Raw genomic sequence first — 21,050 nt, 5'->3', positions numbered from 1 at the left:
TTCCACTGAAACCTAAGTCTGTTAATAAAGTGTGTGATTAATTCGCGCTGTGTCATTTTCCCAGGGTCCCCCACCTCTCCTCCACCACTCCTTCAGAGAGGGCTTGAAGAGCCGTTTAATTACTCAGCACTTCTTCGCTCGCTAGGAAAGCGGAGCGTTGCTGGTTGGACACCACCTTATGGGAAAAAAATATATCCATAAGCAATTTGGAAAATGTTACATATCAAATGCTCACACTGCGTATACATAAAAGTGGCTTGCTGTGTGGGGAGCGTGTATATATGTGTATGCGGTAGCCGGCCTGCTAAACACAGTTTTTCTCCTGCTAGTCAACAGCTTGGCTCACCGGGGTATTCTGTTTAAGTAAAGACTGGAGGGGCCTTCGAATCTGCTTTTCGATATACGTGTGTGAGCTCTTGTTCACGTCTTCATGCATAATGCACACGTGTGTGTTTTTCTTAAATCGTTTTCTAAAGTGTGTAAGCATCTGTTTACACATTTGTGCATCTCCAAGAATCTCTGTGAGCGTGTTCGTGTGTGAGAAATGTTCACCGAGCGTGTTCAAGTCTGCGTGAGCGAGAAGCCGGCTGAAAGATAGACAGACAGACGGACTGTTTGTGTGTGCGAGCGCACCGAGGCTTCTTAATAGTCTGTCTAGCAGGGTGTGAGGAAGCTGAGCGGAGGAGAGCGAATCAAAACGAGGCGTGTGCATTATTCGAGCACTCTGGCAAAGGTGTGTGTAGTAGATTCTCATGCAGGGATAAGCAGCTTAGGGAAGGAGCATATTCTTTTCTAAGTAAATCTCATTAATTTTAATTAGCTGTATATTTAGCCCGTACACCTGGATCGGGCGTAATTCCGTTTGTATATATAGCGACTAGTGAGCAGAGCAGGTGAAATGACTCAGGTAGCGATTATATTGCCGTGGCTGCCACACATTTGCATAATGTCCTGTTTTTTTTGATTGTGCCACTTGCCTAAGGAGGATATCAGAGGCAAATATGCATTCCCTTCATTTTCCTATCGCATGCTCTATGTAGCGCGCCATGGATCGTCCTTTTAAATGTTCACCTTCTTTTCTCTTGTGAGTTCTCTTCCTCCCTCACTCCCGGTGCCGTTTCTTTTCATTTTCTCTCCGCTCTGTGCACCCCATCATTAGAGTGCGCTCGCTTTTTTTTTTTTTTTCCCCCATTCTCTTTCTTCCCAACCCCTCCTCCTCCATTTCTCTGCCCTCGTGCACCCTTACTGTATGTTTTTTTTTTTCTCCCTCTTGTTCACGTGCATGCCTCTGTCTTTCTCCCTCTGTCTCCCCCTCAGCCTCCCCTCCTTTCCTGGGTAATCAGCTTATCCTATGTGTGTCCAAGCCTCTATGTCTGCGTTCCTCCTCTCTTTGTTTCGGATTCATTCAGCAGGGAGATTAGAGATGCCTATTTGGTGCCTTTGTCTTCAACCGGCGCAGCAGCGCCGAGTTACACCGTGTGGCGATGGCCCCGTCGTCGAAAGCCGCATCCACTCATCACGCGCTCATCATACCTTGATCAGTGTCAAGGGGACGGATCCAGAACCAAAGCCCAGCCTGCACCTCCTGCGCTGGGAGAGTTTGCCTCCACTTGCATCACGGTGACTGACTGATTGATTGGCTGACCTTAATGTTTAATGGAAGGCAATACTTTCCTTGCACCAGTTGTCGCTGGATGCATCACTGGAACGGAATAAAGCCAGCGAGATTTATTTCTGTATTCATCAACAGACTGCTGTTTTGGGATCTTTGAACAGTGATGACTCCAATTCTTCCACTTAAGACAAGAGGAGATGGGAGCAGCAGATTTCATTAAAGGGGAAATGATACACACTGTGGGTCACAACCACTGTAATCACCGGGTATTAGTATGAAGATATTCATTGTATTAGGTGAGTGAGTACCTATCAAGGCTGTGGCATCCATGGAGATACAATTAGCTAAACACACAAAAGCAAAGGAAAAAACTCTAAGTGTTGTGCAAGGGGACAATATAAACTAGATAACAGACTATTTACTCCACTTTTTGTTTAAATATTTAGCAGTCTGACACCTTGATAAAGATGTAGTTTCGAAGCCTGGGACGAGAGAAGACACATGGCTGTACAGTGAGTAAGCACACATCACGATCTGAAAGCTCTCAGGTCCTTCAGACCGCCTGCGAAGGTGATCAAACCTAAGCCAGGAGTAAATACTGTGGACACGGGGTGGATTCACATCTTGCACACGGTGCAGAAAAGTCGAAACTCCCTCCAAAGTTTGCAATCCACTCAACTTCTCAAAAGACACCTCCAGAAGTGTACCAGACTCTATACCCATCAGTTCCTCACTCTCATCCCTTTTTTCTCCATAGCATTTACAGTAGTTGCAAACTGCAGGAAAAAAAAAAACACACGTCATCATTTTTGTTGCCTTCCAGGAAAGACTCATAAAAGACGACCTTTTCCACTTCAATGAAAAGTAAATCCAGGCTCTATAGTATCAAGTCTAATGATCCTAAACCCGTCATGGCTGTTCCTGTTGACAATGCAAGCTCCCAACCGACTCCCTCACTTTGCATTGGCTGCATAAAACATTCGGTCCAATTACAATGCAGCTATAAATGATGATGAAAACACATACACTTAAATGCCAGGTACTGCATTAATGCAAAGGGCATTTAAATAATACAGACTGCATTTTAATAGCAAATGTATATGGGAGCTTTGAGCATTCAAGCGGTGTGGTACAATGTGATTGTGAGGCATAAGGAGTGCAGCAGTGCAGTGGGACCGTAAATGAATTCCACCGAGCAGTAGCTGTGTAACAATACACAAACTTTTATAATGATAGTATCCAACAGTTTCAGTGCTGAAACTAGATCTCAGTAAACAGCAAACTTGCAGCTAAAACAATAAAAGTTATGTACAGGGGGACGACATTCAACTCATTACCATAATAAACTTTTAGAATACATTTATTTCATATTTTATCCTTCCAAACTACTAAACTCACTGGCAGGTTTGAAAGGCATGTCATTTTTTTGTTTTGCATTATTTTTTAGAACAAAAGACTGTAAATATCTCATTTTTACTTTCAGCCTAAAATTGTTAGACGTCATCAAAGTCACGTTATTCTACATGGTGCAGGACTTTACACAGCAGTGAAAAATGAGTCCACAGTAAGTAAAAACGCATCAGGAGCAAAAAAAACAAAATACAAAACTGCTTGGGTATCCCAGGGTTAAGCTGCTGCCGCTGTGAATGGTAATCAGCCAATCAATGCTGAAACTATCAAAAACTTTACTGTATGTGCCAAGACAGGACACAGCCTCAAGGACCCTGTCAGTCCGGCTGCTGATTCGCTCTGACAAAGTGTCAGACTCTGCTTCACACTGCACGAAACCGGAAAATTTATCAGAAATTACTTCAGTCCCACAGCTATGTTGCTTAGGTTATCGAAGGGGGAAGATGAAATGACCAATCGTTTGCAGACACAGAAGCTGGATGCTTGCAGCAAAACAGCAAGTCTTTAAGGAGAGAGTGCAATGTTATGTACAAACAACGGTGCATTCTTGCCATGAGAGCTGACGGGAAGTCTTAACTGTGGCTTTATTGTCCACCTACACAAAAACATATAGATGACCAAACCAACCGGTGGACATGAACATATATAATCAGTGCTTCTGGGTTATTTTGCTCAGCCTTGTATTAGCAGATGGGACCAAGGTTCAGCCAAAACAAGCTCCTTTCTATCTTAAAGTCATGTGTCTGCAGCCGCATGGTAGCAGTGTGAAAAACCAACTCAGGGGGTGATCAGTGTCATTTACTATTTATATCTGACAAGCTGGGAGTGGGGAGGCTGATGATTTTGGAGACAGCATGTGCAAGTGTTTATACTACATTACAAGCACCACTCTGGAGGACGGCTTCACAACACTTTTCCACGACTGGTGACAGTTGTATTAGAGGCTTGATAAGACTCACCATCCAGTGAATGGACAGTGATATCCTCAGCAGAAACCATAGTGGGGAGAGTCCCTCGACAACACACAGGTGAATTAAATTGGCTTTATGGTTGTGGTATCAGTGATAAGATCCCCCCACAGACACACTCCCTACCACAAGCGAAAAGTGATGGCATCATCAAAAAGAGGCAATAAACAAGAGCAACCTCTGCTCTTTCATTGGTGGAGCTCCGGCACTCTGGGGGGAACCCTCGGCACTCAGACTCAATCAATAGAAAACGCTGCGCTTTACAGCCGCATCTTCCAGCATCCCGTCGTAGTCGGGGGACGGTCACGCCGCACAGTGACGGGGCTTCAACAAACAAATACACCTTTCCAGGAAGCCCTTGGTCCGACCAGCCATGCGTCAATGACAGGATGGGTGATTTCCACCCCCGCAGCAATCAATTAAAACACCAGTCAGAGAATTCCAGCAGATAACATGAGAAAAAAGGGGAGTAAGGACGGCGTGAGAGTGAGGGGCCTGATCAAAGGAAAAGCCAGTTGAGTGCTGAGCGCTATAATAAGGGCTCTTGTTGCTGAAAATGAGGTGAATTAATTTATTCCAAGGCTGGCGTTGTTGTTGTTGTTAGGTTTGTGTTAATCGGCAGTGTCTTTGTGAAGTGATGGCTTAAAGCTGACAGCTCTGTAAATGCGGGACCCCTAATTTTCTCGACCCTGAGTTGACGCAGAGTGATGTGTCTTACAAGAGCACCTGAGAGGAAGCCGAGTGCGTTACCACTTTGCAAAATCTCAAGAGCCCTTCTCCCTTTTCAGTCTCTAAATGGCATTTGCTGTTATTATGATGGTAGCAGGCGAGATTGATCTGTTCTGATGTAATATCACATTGCCTGAGTGGTGCTGGGTGGATGAGATCTGCTTTAGATTGATGAGGTCTGATGGAGTCTTGTTTTGGGTGCTCCTGATCCCTCCGCGATTCGACGATAGTGGCATGCCACCGCATTTTAATTCCGCTTAATTTAGCCACAAATTACTTATCAACACTTGTGCCTCGTTGAGCGGCGACTTTCTGTTCCTGTCGAATGTATAATGTTCCGGCATGTCTGGAGATATATGAGAATAACATGAAGACACAGCAATGTGCATAATGTGTGATGCAAATCATCCCCGGGGCTGTAGTTCTCTTGGTTAGAGCTTTGTTGGGAGTTTAATCAATCAGCCACAGCGCCTTAATTAATCGGCATGATGAACAGGAGAAATAATTGGTTTTCTGCCAGATGTGAATCTGTAGCAAACTAATGCCAGCCAATCAGGATTCAATTTATAATCACACAACTGATCTGGACGACAAAACACTTAAAGGATCAGAGAAGAACAAACACAACAGAATGGAAGTAATATGGCTTTGGATTTAAAATTCTGATAGGAGACAGTGGCTTGGAGCTCCTCTGAATGTTGCGCCGAGTGTGTTTTAGATGCTTAATTGGATCTATATAGTGTCAGCATCAGCAGCCGCCTCACTGATTGAAATCTGGGATATGCGTTGTGGAATGTGTCATTGTCTCTCTCTTCTTTTTGAAAAACAAACACATTGCTAATTAATTGGCATGATCGGTATGAGAAGAATTAATTGGGCTCCTCCCCAGATGTTTCTGAATGAATCTGGAGAAAACTAATGAGGGATGTCTGATTTTCCATTGACGCATCAGATGCCATTAACTGCAGCCCACATTCTGATCTGCCCGGTCAGACCAGGTGAACCAGGGGCAGCAGCACTGGAGCCGGTAAATAGCCAGCACCGAGATGGGAAACCACTGGTTTAGGCGTATGCCAGTGGAGCCAAATGGAAAAATAGCTTAGGCCTTCTTATTAATGTCACAGTGGCTAGGCGGTAATTCCCTCAGGCTCTGTGTACCTCGGCTTGTTAATGAGTCACTGCTTATCAGTCAGCCTTGTTAACAGGCAGAGGCCTCCCATCCAAACCGCCTACTGCTATTGTGTGTTAGCCATACTGTGTATTAGCCAAATGTTCCCCCATCTTGGCACACAGGAAGTCAACAGTAAACAACAGCAGCACACACAGGAAGTGGGCTCGGGGCCAATGAGAAAGAGCTGGTCTAGAGGGGGAAAGGAACCCATTTTGTGGCAGGATAAAGTGAACCGCTGGCAGAGGCTCACACATGCAGAGCCCTCCCGCCTGTAAATCTTACCACACTAACAACTGGTCCACACTGCTCCCATCCTTTAATCCTTATTCATTACCGGCCGCAGCTGGAAGCATCGGGATTCATTCAGTGGTTTCCGACTAGCAGAACTCGCTGAGGTAAATAAACTATTAGGCATGTTTCTTGTCGCGAAGGCAAACGTCCGACCCGGGGCTGCCGCGGAGTTGAAGGCCAGGCGGCTGACGGGAGGCCGCAGCACGGACCCTCCGCGCTCCGCAACAGCCCCGAGATAACTGGGTCAAGCAAGTACAGAACCAGGGCATAGCCGGCCAATTGCATGCCTAATCTGTGCCCTTCTGAGAGGCACTTTCCATCCGTGGCGCATGGCTGCACATCCAGCTGTGGAAATGGATATGTCAAATGGCGCGCAATTAGTGTCTCCCCGATTCGTTCGCTTGCTCTAAAGGAAGCCTGGTCGCGGAAAAATCCAGTAAAAACACAGCTAGAGTCGTCGCTTCTGTGACTTTGACGTACATCAAGTGGGAGAGCGGGGTTGGTCCGGAGTTTAAACGCTCTCGACGTGCAGCCTGCTGGTTGCTGTATAATAATCAAACCCCCAGAACTCAAGGGGAAGCTTTTTTCTCTCTCTTTGAATGATGAAAAGAGACAAACAGTCAACATATTTTTAATTCACAGTGGAGTCCGAGTGGTAGCAGTAATGGGCAGCCCTTTTCTCTGATGGCTCATCTGCTCTCACATTGATTTGCTGAGCTAATCGTTTTTTTTTCCTCTCTGATACATAACATTGAATTATTTATGCTAAGTAGACCCTTCTGTTCCAGGGCCCTCTTAGCATGGAGATCTCCATTATGACGGCATTATCTGACTGCCCGCCCCACCCTACTCCATCTTCTACTTAACAGCCCTGCCGCTGCCTCACAACAACACCAATCAGACAGATCGGAGCAGATGTGAGCGATGGACCAGGCGCTCTGCGGCTTACACACAACATTTCCCTCTCAAACTGCAACGCCACTGTTTGTCACATTACTCAGATGTCAACTACAGAAACGCAAACAAAAGATTCTTACAAATATATGTGCAGCATGCGAGGTCACGTAGGAGATGATTTCCTTGTTTGCCAGTGGGGAAGTGTATAGGTTGTTGTTATTCCTTGCGTTAAGGACACTGAGAATGAAAAAAATTCTTGTTCTGATTAATTTCTTTCTGTGTAGCATAACAACTGTATTTCCAAACTTTTGACGAGCCAGTCTGACTAACTTCCCTTCCACAGAGGTTATTAGTTATGTTTTGGTGAAGTTAAAACTGGTATTTGTTTATGTGTTGACAGCAAAAATTTATGACAAAAACACCCACAACTGAGTCTACAATGTGCTCCTGTTAAGTCAGCACTCTGTTCATGCTTCCCTCCTCTCAGATGCACTCTTTGACGTGTTTTCTCATCTCCTAAATGCTGTCAGACTTTCCAGGCTTAATTACTCTCTTTGACTGACATGATAATGTAAAACAGCGCTTAGGTGAAACCAAAGCAAGAATTGGTCATGCATGGTCAGGCTTCCCTCTAGGTACACCTTAATCAAATGTGACGTGCGTCTGAACGCGAGCCAAAATCGTTTTTGAACCCAAATAACGAACCGCCGCCTGGGTTTCAATGACGAGCTACACGGTTGGGGTCAGAACTCTGACGAGAGATTGATATTTCATCATCAGTTCCTCAGTCTGGAGACTGTTTGTGCATTTCTCACCTTAAACAGCTTTCAGGGTCTTGACAGGCTCCTATTTGCATTTGTTTAGCAGTGGCCTCATCCTAGCTTCTTGGCGCAGCCAGATTGTTTCTCAGCTTTTGCTACACTGGCCGCTGTGAGTTCACGCTGACTATTCTTGACTTTCCCATATTTCATATCATAAACTCACAGAAACTCAAGCGTAGCTAATTCGACAGAAAGTTAAAAAAAAAAAAAAACAGCTGATGTGGATAAACAGATTCCAAGTACAGTAAAAATGTGGTGCATGAGCTTGCATATCTGCGGACTTACATATGTAGACCGTGAATGTGCCCATGCATATGTATGCACTGCGCATTCACGTAGATTTGTGAAACGGTGTGGGTGTGCACTAGTGAACGCAAGGAGCCTCTGAGAATCTATATTGCAAATGCAAATCAGGGAACTTCTATTAGAAGCCTCCTCGCCTGCTGTATCGTCTTACAGTTTCTTTGCCAAACACTCTGGGCAATTAAATCCCAACTGTAATGAGAAAATGCCAACAAAACTCCACCTATGTCAATCAATTTTCTATGGATTGAGAGCCAATCATGATGTGCCATTTCGCCGCTGGCACAGTTTGCCCTGCAAAGGTTGCATTACCGACAGCCTTTAGTGTTATGTAATTGGAAAGCACATCGGACAGTATATTCCTGTTCACTTGGAGCTCACGGCGGGAGGATGATATCATTACAAAGTGCTTCTCTCATCAAATCCTCTCTTAGCGTCCGCTGTCAGCCGCACCCAGCTCATCATAGTTTGAGCCACTACAAGTGTCATGTGTCTGCACTGCATGTAAGTGCATGAGTTGCCATTCGAGGAGGACGATCGGGCTTTGCGAGAGGTCCACGCAACCTGGAGATAAAGTGTGTGAGGGAGACAGGGAGATGCTGAGCAGGTGGACATGAAAGGGAGAATTCAAGTGGGCGCGAGTGCTTTTGTGCTTGTGGAGAGTAAAGAAGGAAACCCACATGGACGAGCTGTAATGCATTTAAGCCGTCTGCTTCCACGTGCAAGTCACACACATTCCTCAAAAACAACGGCAGAAAATTCCTCCGTGGGTCCAGGGGGGAGGTGGGAGTGTCCCATGCGCTTATTAACGGCTCTCTGATTCCCTTGTCATAGTACAGGAAACAACAAAAAAAGGCCTCAAGTCAACAGATAAGGGGGCACCGCCGGAGACAGAAAGGCAGAGGGTCGGGGAGGTCAGGGGGCCCGGCGAGATGGAGAGAATAGGAGGCAGATAGATAACGAGGGAGGAGAGAATTGCTTACCGTAGACAATGTTGCTGTGAACCGCAGCTGTGAATAGTACTGTCAATAAGCTGACACTCCATAATGCAGAGGGGGCTGATGGGAAGGCCATGGTCGGGCACACAGATCCGCCTGTCTCGCTGAATCCTCAGGAGGGCAGAGGAGCTCTGGAGTGTCACCTGCAGGGAGAGCAATGGAGAGATAAAGAAAACAAGCGGGGCGAGCCAACTGGCCACTAATTGCGTCCCCTGCCATTGGTTGGCTGCTGCTGAATAAACGCTTGGCCCACCCGTTACTCACGCGTTGCTCCATGGGTATTCATCGATCTGCTTGTGTCATACCATACTGAGAGGCGATTGGGGGGAGGGAGGGAGTGAGGAAGAGGGGGGGTGATGGAGCAGAAAGGAGATGGTGTAGAGGTGGTAATGAAGAGGGGGGGGTGAAGAGGAGGAATTTATTCATTTCTACTTTAACAAGCTGTGTGGAACGGGTGGGTTTTTTTTTCTTTTCTTTTTTTGGACAGCTCCAACTAACTAATTAAAAAAAAACGCACAGGGAACATTCTCCGAGTAGGGAAAAAAATAAAATAAAAACAAAGAAGAAAGAGCGGCTTGAAAGACAGAACAGCAGAGATGCACCTGCCGCCCGCTGAGAATACAACGGTGCGCTTTGCAACAAGACTGGAGACGGACAGACGTGCATAATAGCCGCGCTGGCACTCGTTCTTTCCATCTCTGTCACACTCTCTCTCTCTCTCTCTCTCTCATTTTTTCTCACGCATATTCCTTAAAATAGCAGCAGCGGCAGCCTGCGCAGAGGTGAAGCCCTGTTCGGTCCATCTGCTTCGCGCATTGTCACCGCCGAGAGAAAGAGAGGGACGAACGGAGGCTGCACGGTGCTGCCTGCGGGACGGGCGGGCGGATAGGGCGGGGACAGAGGGGTGGGGATGGAGGTGGTGGTGGTGGTGGTGGGCATGGGATGGGATGTGGTGACTGGGAGGTGGAGGGGAGGGGGTTATGTTTATTGTCGCTCCAGCCCTTCCTGTTGAGTGATGGCGAGAAATGAAAACAAAAAAACTGGAGCAAGTGCATCCACTCAGGGCGGGCGGTGAAATAAGCCGCACACTCGGGGCGTGATTTAAACACAAGTTACCCGCTCGGCTCCTTTTACGCGGAGAGTAAAGAATAGTAACGAACAACAACAGGAGCTCGTGGCGGCGGTGGCGGCTACCTGCATCGCTGCGACGGACCGCGGGAGTTGTATTTTTCTAACACCTTCTACTTGCACGGATATCTGCCGCTGATGGGATAAGATTTAGGAGAGTCTGCTGCGCACATTGCGAGTTGCGATTGAGCGTAACAGCCAAGAAAAAATATATTTAAAAACGGAGCTGGGAGAGCAAAGGCAGCCCAACAACAACAATATTCAGAGTAGGATAAATTATCTAAAAACACGAAGGGATTAGACGTCTCTGTCTTCGTCTCTGGGCACGGATTACTCCCAAACACACACTCGGAGTGCGCACACAGACACATTCCTGGAGACGGAGCAGCAGCGTCAGCGGTGACAGGTGTCTCACTGTCCGCTCCACAGGCTCCAAACCTAACCATGTATCACAACACAAACTGCCAAAGCATTGCACGGAGAACAACCACACACACACACACACACACACCGTTATATTCCGCCTCCGGAGTCGGGGTTTTGTTGGTCTCCAATAAGGTCCCCCTGTAAGGTCCCTCCTTTTGATGCGCAGCTCGTCGGGATCCTTCTCTCAATCTGCTTTTTATCGACTTTTTCCCCCCTCTTGTATCTCCTTTTCTCCTTGTTTTTCTTGCTTTTTCTTTCCAGCCTTCTCTCTCTCTCTCTCTCTCTTTCTCTCGCTCTGTGTGTTTGTATCTCTCCCTCGCTCGCTCTCTCCACGGCTACCGTTCACTGCAGCAAAAACAGACTGTCTGAAAGACGAGAGGGGAGGGGAGGGGACAAGGGAGGGGAGGGAAGGGAGGGAGGGGATTTTAATACGATTTGGCCCGTACCACCAGGATAACAGGGCCAGAGCATGGGGCCTAACCGGCTGAGAGCAACATGAAGGAGATGGAGCTGATAGCGAGGAGTGATCTCGCCATAACCGGAGAAAATCACCACAGTGTTTTCAGAGCGTTTTCCTGTAGGGTTCCCCCAGTGGTCTCCTTATATCCCTTCCTATAAGGCCAGCACATCTCCAGAGATGAAGAGGTCATCTGCAGCTGATTGTCACGGCTCTCAGTGGAGTACAGTGTTCCTTATTACAGATATGGAGCCATTACGCATATCTCTCAGATAGGGCCCCGCTGCCTTATCCCCCCGTAAGGCTTTGGTGATTTGCAATATGGTAATGATGTCAGGCTATACCGAGTCCTTGCCCTGCGCGGAGACTCCTGCTTCACTCCATCCTGCCTTTAATAGCGACTACTGGGACTTTTCTCCACTTCTGAACCATTATGGTGTTTACAGCACCAGTTTTTTTTTTTTTTTCCTATTTAATGTAGGTATAAAACTTTATCAGAGGGAAGTCCATGTACGTTTGGAAATCAGGATCCAAGGGAGGGGAGAGGAGGGATGGAGAGAGGGGGGAGGAGGAGGAGAGAAGGGGGGGAGGTTGTTCAACTTGCCAGAGAGGATTAAGGATTAGTTTTACTGGCGGATTAGGTCTGTGTGTGGGGAGGCACGATGGGGTTAAACATAGATGGCGGCACTACAGCCTCCCAATCAGTGGTGATGGTGGTGATGGTGGTGACAAAACTGAATCCAGGGGAGGTGGATTTTTTTTGGAGGAAAACACGAAATAACAAGAGCCACGGGGAGTCAGGAGTGGAGGAGGGGGGAGGGTTAAGGCAGTCGTGGCGTTTGAGAGATCTCCAAGCAAGCAGCTGCCTTTTCCAACAGTGGAGGGAAAAAAAGAAAAGAATAATAATAAACACTGCTGCTCTGGGCTCCTAGATATTTTATTTTATTTATTTATTATTTTTTTGCAAAAAATAGCTGAGACTACCTTCAGGAGTCCTTGAAGGGATTCAAAAAAAGACCCCTGAAAATTAAACCTACACAATGACAAGTGGAATTATTCTCCACTGGCAGCGCTACATTGTAATTCAATACAAAAATGTGCACCAGACACATCTTGAGACGGAACCATTTTCTGGGTCTGTGAGTCATTTATGTTCAAAGTAAACCGCGAGTCTTTATCTCTTCCCTGAACCAAATGGGAGGATGGAGACGCAGCATCTGGCATCATTAAACACTTGTTATGAGGACGGGCTTTAAAATGTTTTGTTGCTGGAGCTGCATTTAGAAAAAGCTTTTTGTTTTTTTTCTTTTTTCTCTCTGCTCTGGTCTAAATGAGTGGACAGCCCCAGGTGCCTGAGCCGTGACCGTGCGCGCGTGTCTACCGGCGCGCCGCGCACCGTACCGTGTTGTGTTGTCCTGCGGTGCCCACGTGATGAACCGTGGAGCCTGAGAGAGCGCGCACAGCCTGGTGGACGGTAATAGGCTGCTAACGGAGCCCGTGCTGTGCGGCTCCAACCAGAGATGTGGTTTCAGGCTTTTTGCCCGTTTCAAATCTGCATATTAAAGCGATGACCTTTGCGCGCTCAATAGGCTCGTCCGCGGTGGAATTTATTTATTTTTTTCCAGGCCAGATGCACTGTTGTTAGAGGTCTGCAGAATAAACACATGCGTGGTAGTTCATCTACCCATCCGTCGTCTAAACAGACAGAGCATCCTTATAAATTACAAGTGCAAAGGCCACAAAACGCAACATCTCTGCTTCCTCCGTCTCTCCATCCTCCCTCAATCCAAAAAGCCTGTTTAATCACATCCACATCTCTGCCGGGACTCGAACCCGGAGCCTCTGGATTAGAAGTCCAGCGCGCTATTCCATTGCGCCACAGAGACTGAGGCACATTTTTTTCGATCAAAACCGGGTTTATACTCCCCCCCTCCCAGCTCTGCGCAGCATCCTCACCATCCCTCAGCATCAGGACCGCAGCCCTGTGGATGGTGATAACCCGCCACCCGGTAGGGGGTGCTGCCGCCGCGTAATCATTAGTCCCATAATGCCTCCTGGGTGGAAAAAGCAATTGACCTGCTCTCCATCCCCCCACCCACTGCTTCTGTGCAGGTTATCTCATCAAAATGTCATCATTTCGATATTATCGTAGCAATAATAAAACATCTTAGATTGTAAATGCATCCAAAAGTGCAATACAGAGCGCTCATTTCTGCAGGGAATGAGCAGCTCGTGTTTTTATCACCTCGATGTCTGTTTTAGTCACAAAAATTGGAAATATTTCAACAGTGTTCGTGTGAGCAGACTATAAGCAAATCCAGTCTTAAACCCAGCAGAGCTGGAGCAATTTTCCAGTCCACCACAATAGAAGCTGTTGTCCGATGGATCTCTATCTCATGTGGAAATGTGCCTGTAGCGTGGATTAGACTCAGCGCAGGGAGTCCTCCACAAGCCAGATTCACTGCAACCAGACCAAAACTGACAAACAGAGAGCAATTTTGCAAGTGCTGATGGTACAGTGGCAATTATTTTGTGCTGGCAACGCTTAATACAGACATGTCTGTCCAGTAACTGAGCAGACTCTGCGGGGAATACCACACCATCAAAGGCTTTAAATTAATTCTCGAGTTTTACAAACACTGGCAGTCATTGTAGAAACTGTTTGCTGTGTTCTTTATAGGCGATGTTTAATACAATATGTGGCTCACAAATAAATCTTGTCAACGGCAAACTGAAAAGGCATTCAAGTCGACAGGCATTTTCCCTTCGAGCCACCAGTAACAAATTGATAAACCAATTTTGTTGGAGCTAACTAGACTAAATGCTCCTGTTGTTTCTCTCAACGCAAGTTTAGTTGATCTAAGTAGACACATTTTCAAAGCGTTCCCTTTTTTTTCCCGTGCGCACTTGTTACTGCAACCTACATAAATGAAGTGGGATCTGACATTGCATTACGGCTTGCTTTTATTAACACTGCAGGACAAAAGCTGTTCAGGTGCAGCGTGTAGCTCCTGTGCGGCTCGGTGGGAGTTAAGGCCTGAGGCGGCCCACCGGTGAGGAGCCAGTTCATATACACGGCTTCCACCGCCGGGGCTGCCGCTGCGAATTTCAGCCCCTCTCTTTCCTGATGTTAAAAATGCATCTGGCATCTGCGGCCTGGAGAAGGTAAAATATGAATGACAGCCTACAGTAAACAGCCGCTCCACTGACACAAACACACAGCTCTGTGCACAGAGACAACTGGCAGACGCACCAGTTTGACTGGCAGCCACTGAGCACTCAGGGCAAAGAGGAGCGATTAATGAATTTGACGTCACAGCGCAATTAGACAAATTACATAAGAACGCAGCATGTAGGACACGTCTAATTTCGTCCACTGGTCGTTGTTCACACCAAAAAAAAAAAACAAATGCGAGTAAAACTAGGTCACACTTGCATGCACTTTGCACTGCATTTGATGACCCCCAAAGCTTTCCAGAGTATAATTAATTCCAAAGGACAAAAATCACAGCATCATTTGTGCGTACAGCATAATATAATCCTTTATTTAATACTTTGATGAAATGGGGCCTGCAGCAGGCCACAAGCCAAACATATACACAAAACTTCCACAGTGCATCCAATCCAAATCCCCCTTCAGCTCCCTCTGCTCCTTTTCCTTTCTGCTCGCTTCATTTTCGTCCTGCGCTCAGAGCATAGCTATGGCTATGGAGGTGATGATGGACAGACCGATAACTGTGTAGCCGGTGCGGTAGACCTCTGGAATTTTGAAGCCTTTGCCGATATCCCAGTACTGAATGAATAATGAACAAAAATAAGTGAGTTGAGAGAAGATTATTTAGTATTAAAAACATCCTCAGTTTATAAATTTTGGCAAATATGATGTATTTTAAATTAGCAAACATGACAAACATTTTAAACTGCAAAGAGATCTGTCTCTTTTTACCCCGAGAAATCAAAACACTTCACAAATCAAGCTAATGGGAGCACACAAGCTGAAAAACATCAAATGTGGAGTTTAAAATAAAACATTTAAGTATATAGCCAGATGATGAAGTCTTACCAAGTGGCGGATGCCATTATACGTGTGGTACGATACAGGGAAAGCGATGCCAAACTTGGCCAGCCCAATAAGATAGGGGCCGATGGACAGAGAGTGGATCAAGTCCAGGTAGTGGGGGTAGCTTCCTGGTAATACCAGCGCTGCCACCGCAAAGGCTGAGATAGCTGGACACAGACAGAAGCACTGAGACCAAAGACTGGACAAGATGTATATGTGAATGTTTTGCATGCACATCTTTTAGAGAGAAATCAGTAGGTGAGAAATTAACACATGAAAATTAAAAAAAAACACACAAACAGCCCACATGCTACTACCGTTTGTCTTTGCTACATTACTCTCCATGAGTCACACCAGCACCAGATGCTACTGGCCAGTCATTTTCAAACATCTGAATATCTCAGTTATGTAAATGCTTTTCTCCCTGCTGACTAAATTAAATGAAGGCCAAACAATGGCTCTGTATCAAACAAGCTCCTCATTGGCTGTCTGTTACAATGCGCCGAGCATAATGGTTCACTCTGAGCTTCTATTTCTGTATCAGCTGGATGATTAAAAAGCCTACTGATTGTAGAATTTAATGGAAATTCCACAGGGGGATATACAGCAGGTGTGAACATAAAAAGTAAAACTGTGAAAGAAAAAAAAAAAAGCAAATAAAAACAAGCCACCTGTGTACATGTGAATAAATGTTCTTTGTAAACTTTAATGCAAAACTGCCTTGGAAAAGATTGGTTACATATTCAAGCATCGCAATGAAATGTATAAATAAAATCCAGCCTTCAAAGTTTACTCTCAGCGAGTGGCAGTTTTATTTCACTGGCAGTGTGAAATGGAAGTGGATTTTAGACACGTAATCAAGCACGTGATAATTTGATAAAAAGTTGAGACACAGCCACTGTTAATGTGTGCGAGTCAGACTGGCAGTTGAGCGCGCTGACCCTTGTTGAACCCATTAACACATAAACAAAACTGAACTCGGCTTTTACAGAATGTTCCATCAAGGTCACAGTGACATCAGTTTAACTACCAGGCGAATGACTAAAAGCTATTAGACATCCAGACTTAATTTTCACATGCAAGGGTGGAATTGTATTGAACAACTTCTGTTTTGTAATTCCAGTAAATGCTCTTAGCAGAAATCAATAGTGATGGACTAAAATGCCCTGAAGAGATTTTCAGGGTCAATCAAAAGCTGACAGCGCCGGTAGTGTAGCTTCACTTTGATGTGAGAATAATAACAGGAAGAGTCTAGTGTCTCGAGAAGCATTTCTTTTTCTGTGTGGGATAATTTCTGCACTTTAAGGACAAAGCTGGAACATTCACTTGCATAATCAAAGATAAACAGATGTGTTACCTCCACTGAGCCCCACTCCAGTTCCTCTGTGTGTGATGGACATCATCATGGGGACAGACCAGCTGAGGCGTGAAGAAAACGCAACACATTTAGTTTAATGGGAAATATGTGGCTGAAACACAATCCAACCCACAAGTCTGAAGCATTAAGCCTTCACTGATGTTTACTTGGACAGTTTTTGCATCAAAGCAATTATCTGGTTTACAGATTCAAGCTGGAAACTCAAAGTGGTAAAGAATGACAGAGAAAGACTGTAAGACGTGGGAGGTAAACGACAGTTCACTTTACAGCTTTTAACGTCGACATTTACAGCTATAAACTAAGCTAATGCTCCTGCACAGAGTGAGTTAAAGCAGGTGAAAGAATATGATTCAAATCAACAGATCATATATGGGAGAAACAACTGCTGTTTAGCAGTACGAGTGCCACAGAATAAGTGCCCTGAGCCATTACAGTGATCCCAGATGTCAGAGAAATACAGAGTGAAAAACTGAGCTGGTGAAGAAGCCTAGAGAGAAATTACAAGAACCCACACCGAACACAAAAGCTTTTACTGCAGGTTTAGGTTTCTAATAACTGCCTGACAGTACATCAAGGTGCTTATTGCACTAAATTCTCTGGTAATGGTGGCTTGCCCTGCTGTTTTATTAGCATCGAAATAATAAAGAGCCGGCACAATCCGAAAACTGACTTCTACAGTAATGTTATTCTCAGCTAGGATAATGCGTTGCAGTGCATTTGCGGTGTCTTTTAAAACATGAAGCTGAATTTAAAGAACATAAACAGAGTGTATGATTTTTTTCTTCAACAACTGAGTCATCTCTGTTTTTCCCCGACTTCATTTTTCGAACAACACACAAGGCACACAGAGAGCTGTATACAATACGTACTTGTAGATGGTAATATGAGGAGACATGGGTCGGTTTAATCTGGCATTTTTGGCCCAAAACTTGTTCATCTCCTCCTTAGCTGTGGTTCCCATTGGAGCAGCACTGGAGGAGAGCGAGGGAAACAGTTTACAGTAGATCAATTTATAGTACATTTGAGGGAGCATTTGTGTATCTGAATTGTTAGTACAACTGTTGGCAGTATATTTATGTGAACTCTCTTTCACACAAACACAGAACTCACTGTCTGTAGAGGACGCTGTACTGTGGTTTGGAAAGACAGACACCCTGACGGGCAAATGTCCTAAAAACAAAAGACAAGTGAGAAGTGTTAGATTTATGTTCTGGCTCTTCAGGACCCTTGTACAAATTCAAACATACAATATGTTGCAAGCATGGACTTTATGGAATTTTTTATTAAAGAGGTCAGAAACAAATGGACACAATAAATGACAAAAGTGGACATTTAGTACACACACAAAGAGAGAAATGAACACAGTCAAAGGAAATTTGACCAAAAGCAGATGCTAGAATGCTGGTAGTTACTTGGACCAATTCATGAAATCACAACAGTGTTTATGTCAACGTGGTGCTTGCTTAGTGCCACAGTCAGTTGCAGAAATCAATACTGGAAGAAGATATTCTGTTTATTTGTTACAAATAGTGCAATAAAGATTCAACGTGAGACTACGACCGTTTTACCTACGGACCTGAGCAACACAGACAAAACAAAGTCAATCTGATGGAAGACAAGATTACAGACAGACTGTTTAACTTAAACTAAAGCTTTAACTACAAAACAATCAATTATTTGTCAACTATTAAAAAAATAACTATATAAAAATAACAACTATTTTGAAAATCATGTAATGGGTTTGAGTTTTTTAGGGTGGGGGGGAAAAGTGAGAAAATAAAAAATAAATAACACATTCCAGCTTCTTAAACCTAGACACTGTGCTTTTCCCCTTTCACTATGACAGTAAACTGACAATGCGCGGGCTGTGGAGAAAGCCTGACATTTGAGGACGGTAACTTGAGCTTTTGGAAACACATTTTTCCACATTTTCTTGCATTTTAAAGACCAAAGCACCATTTGGAAAATAATCTACAGTGAAAATAAGTAGTTACTTGCAGGCCCAACGAAATCCTAAGCAGAATAATCCTACATTTGTGGACAATGACAAACTATGTTGTGGTTATCAGTATTGACACTTTGCTCATGTGTAGCAGGAAGTGAAGGTCAATGAAGTGAATAAAGCTGTGACTTTCTTCTGAGTTAACCCCAGTGGTAGGGTCACGACAGCCTAACGATCCTGTTAACAATGTTGTAGTCACAGTGTGAGTCGGTACTAACTGCACGGTTTTGCGACAATAAACCTTTCTTTGATATTGACTTCAGTAGCTGTTATGGTACCGGAACAAATTCAAGTAAAACAAACAACTATCAGTTACCACAAAGCTAAACCAAACAAAGCAGTCCGTTTAAGAAGCCCACAGCAACAACGGCGAAACAAATTGGAATCAAACACCTAAATGAAGGCCAAAGGCAGCACATGTAACGGCCTCAATAAGTCATTAATTACACTAAGAGCCAAAGTCCACTCTCTGACAGCCTTCAAACACACCCGACAACACCTAGCGTTAGCTCGCTAGCTAACGTCAGCTAGCGCCGTATCGCACCACACGTAGGCTAAAAGAGGATAATAAACCGAGAAAAGAAGCTGCACTCAGGCGTGCTGTCCTCTGCTGTAACACCACTGTGTTTTAAATGTGTCCGTGAGCCTTGATAACCCCGAAAAACAACAAAAAACGCTTTCCCCGAGCCTAAAAGTCATGTAGCAGAGATGTACTGACCTTAGGAGCAGCGCCATGTTTGACAGGCTGTCAGCGGAAGTGACGCACAGGATGTTGTTGTCGGCGCGGTTATAGAAACTGTAGGGGAGTTTAAAGAAGGTCACACTTAGGCACGGACTGATTTACAGACTGATTTCCGTCACATTCGTGTACTTTTTGCTTTTGGGACAAGCTGTTAAAGCAATACACTACAGGAAAAAAAATATTTTTTCATGTAAATTAAAGATTTTTGGGAGTTTTTTTTGCTTCCATAGCTTCTTTCCTGCTAATGAAAAGAAAACAGCGAGGAGAGGTGAGCATAGACTATGTAAAAAATATTTTTTTCCCACAGTTTATAGGTGTGAGTTAGCATGACATGTAGAAATCAAAACATTATGCTGACAAAAATGAGCTGGAAAAAAAAGGGAAGCCTGTGAGGATTGGTGGAGGAGCCACATGCTCAGATGAGGAGTCGCAGGCAAAGGTTAGCAAAGTTCATTTTATTTATAGCAGTAATGTCCTATGCAGATATTTACAGTGAAAACAATGCTCGGGTAAAACAAAAGAGACAGAAATAACTTCTTCTTTTTTTTCCCCCAAAGGTAGGAAAATAATTATGAAATTATTAAATATTTTAAGGGGGAAAAAATGACAGCAAACTAAAAAGGGCCCCAGACAGGAGCTCTGGTGCTTTGTTGCAACTTCACAGGTGGGCTCCACCTACGCAGGAGACAAAATTAAATTATCCAATTCAAGTCATTCACAAGGACAGCAGGTTTATTCAAATTTAACATATCATTCATTCATTCATTCATTCTTTATTTCCAACATATTAAAAAAATACAAAAAGAAAAGAAAAGAACAATATATATAAATAAAAACTAATAATCAATAATAAGACTTCATGTGAGTGACAGACAAAATACATAATACCTACATACCATATATATACATACCCATATATAAATATACCTACATACACACCTACATACATTCTGTTGCCACTCCATGAATAGTTGAATCTATAGTAGAGAAGAAGTACTCTCCAAGAGTATTTGACTAAATAAATCATGTGTCCGAAAGGGAGCAGGAGGAAGCCAAAGCTTATTAATTCCCACCCCTCGACGGCAAATGCGTTTATTTTAAATTTAAAATGTGTTTTCTTTAAGAACTGGTGTTTTATTAACAAACCAAAAACAAAACCCTTAAATGACACCAAACATCTGTCCTAATCTCCTTCAGTTGGTCTCCTCCTGTGTGAACCCCTCTACTGAAACTGATGGACCACACCAACTCAGGCCTGGCAGTAGTTTAGTCTGTTGGTTTCCCCATGACAAAGCCATCTATTTGCTGTCTCCAAATAATTAGCATCCTCTAAAAGAAAAAACAAACAAAAAAAACTTTCAAACAGTTACTGCGAACAGGTAGAAACAATTGGTGTGATGCTAAGCTGTGGTGCCTTCAGAGCAGAGGTCTGTACGACAGATCCTGGTTTGCAGTGAGCGAGGTAAGTTTAGGGTGATCATATTCTGATTACTGAAAACCAGGACACTCGGCCCGGCAATGAGATCCTCAAATGATATTCGAAGTCTACTCAAAGATGCCTTATAATTTCAGTGCATTTAAAACCAGGGCATTTTCTCACTTTATAAAAAACAACCAGGACGGCCAGGACAGGACGTGAAAACAGGACATGTCC

General features: G+C 44.5%; 2 protein-coding genes and 1 non-coding gene across 3 annotated transcripts in view; all 3 read right to left on the bottom strand.

The window, feature by feature from the left end:
* Positions 1-11,000, bottom strand: part of LOC103374027 (cell adhesion molecule 3-like) — a gene marked incomplete at its 3' end in the record, with an annotated part of 72,104 nt that extends 61,104 nt beyond the window's left edge. The window contains exons 1-2 of the mRNA XM_008304043.1: positions 10,843-11,000; positions 9,189-9,346 (exon numbers count right to left, since the gene is read on the bottom strand). Coding sequence (XP_008302265.1) covers positions 9,189-9,279 — 91 coding nt within the window. The remainder of the gene's footprint in view (positions 1-9,188; positions 9,347-10,842) is intronic.
* A 2,026-nt stretch (positions 11,001-13,026) lies between these two features.
* Positions 13,027-13,100, bottom strand: trnar-ucu (transfer RNA arginine (anticodon UCU)). The gene has a single exon. It is a non-coding gene; the product is annotated as a tRNA-Arg (tRNA).
* Positions 13,101-14,730: 1,630 nt separating this feature from the next.
* Positions 14,731-19,427, bottom strand: sdhc (succinate dehydrogenase complex, subunit C, integral membrane protein). Its single transcript, XM_008304041.1, has 6 exons — positions 19,373-19,427; positions 17,763-17,822; positions 17,522-17,623; positions 16,632-16,693; positions 15,278-15,441; positions 14,731-15,007 (listed from the first exon to the last, which is right to left on the bottom strand). The coding sequence occupies exons 1-6, from the start codon at positions 19,387-19,389 to the stop codon at positions 14,903-14,905; spliced, it is 510 nt and encodes a 169-aa protein (XP_008302263.1). The 5' UTR covers positions 19,390-19,427; the 3' UTR covers positions 14,731-14,902.
* Between the last annotated feature and the right edge of the window lie 1,623 nt (positions 19,428-21,050).

Source organism: Stegastes partitus, unplaced genomic scaffold (genome assembly GCF_000690725.1).
Source record: "Stegastes partitus isolate 25-593 unplaced genomic scaffold, Stegastes_partitus-1.0.2 Scaffold2123, whole genome shotgun sequence".
NCBI lineage: Eukaryota > Metazoa > Chordata > Actinopteri > Pomacentridae > Stegastes > Stegastes partitus.
The sequence above is the reverse complement of the archived record's forward strand: the minus strand, read 5'-3'. Positions and strand labels throughout refer to the sequence as shown.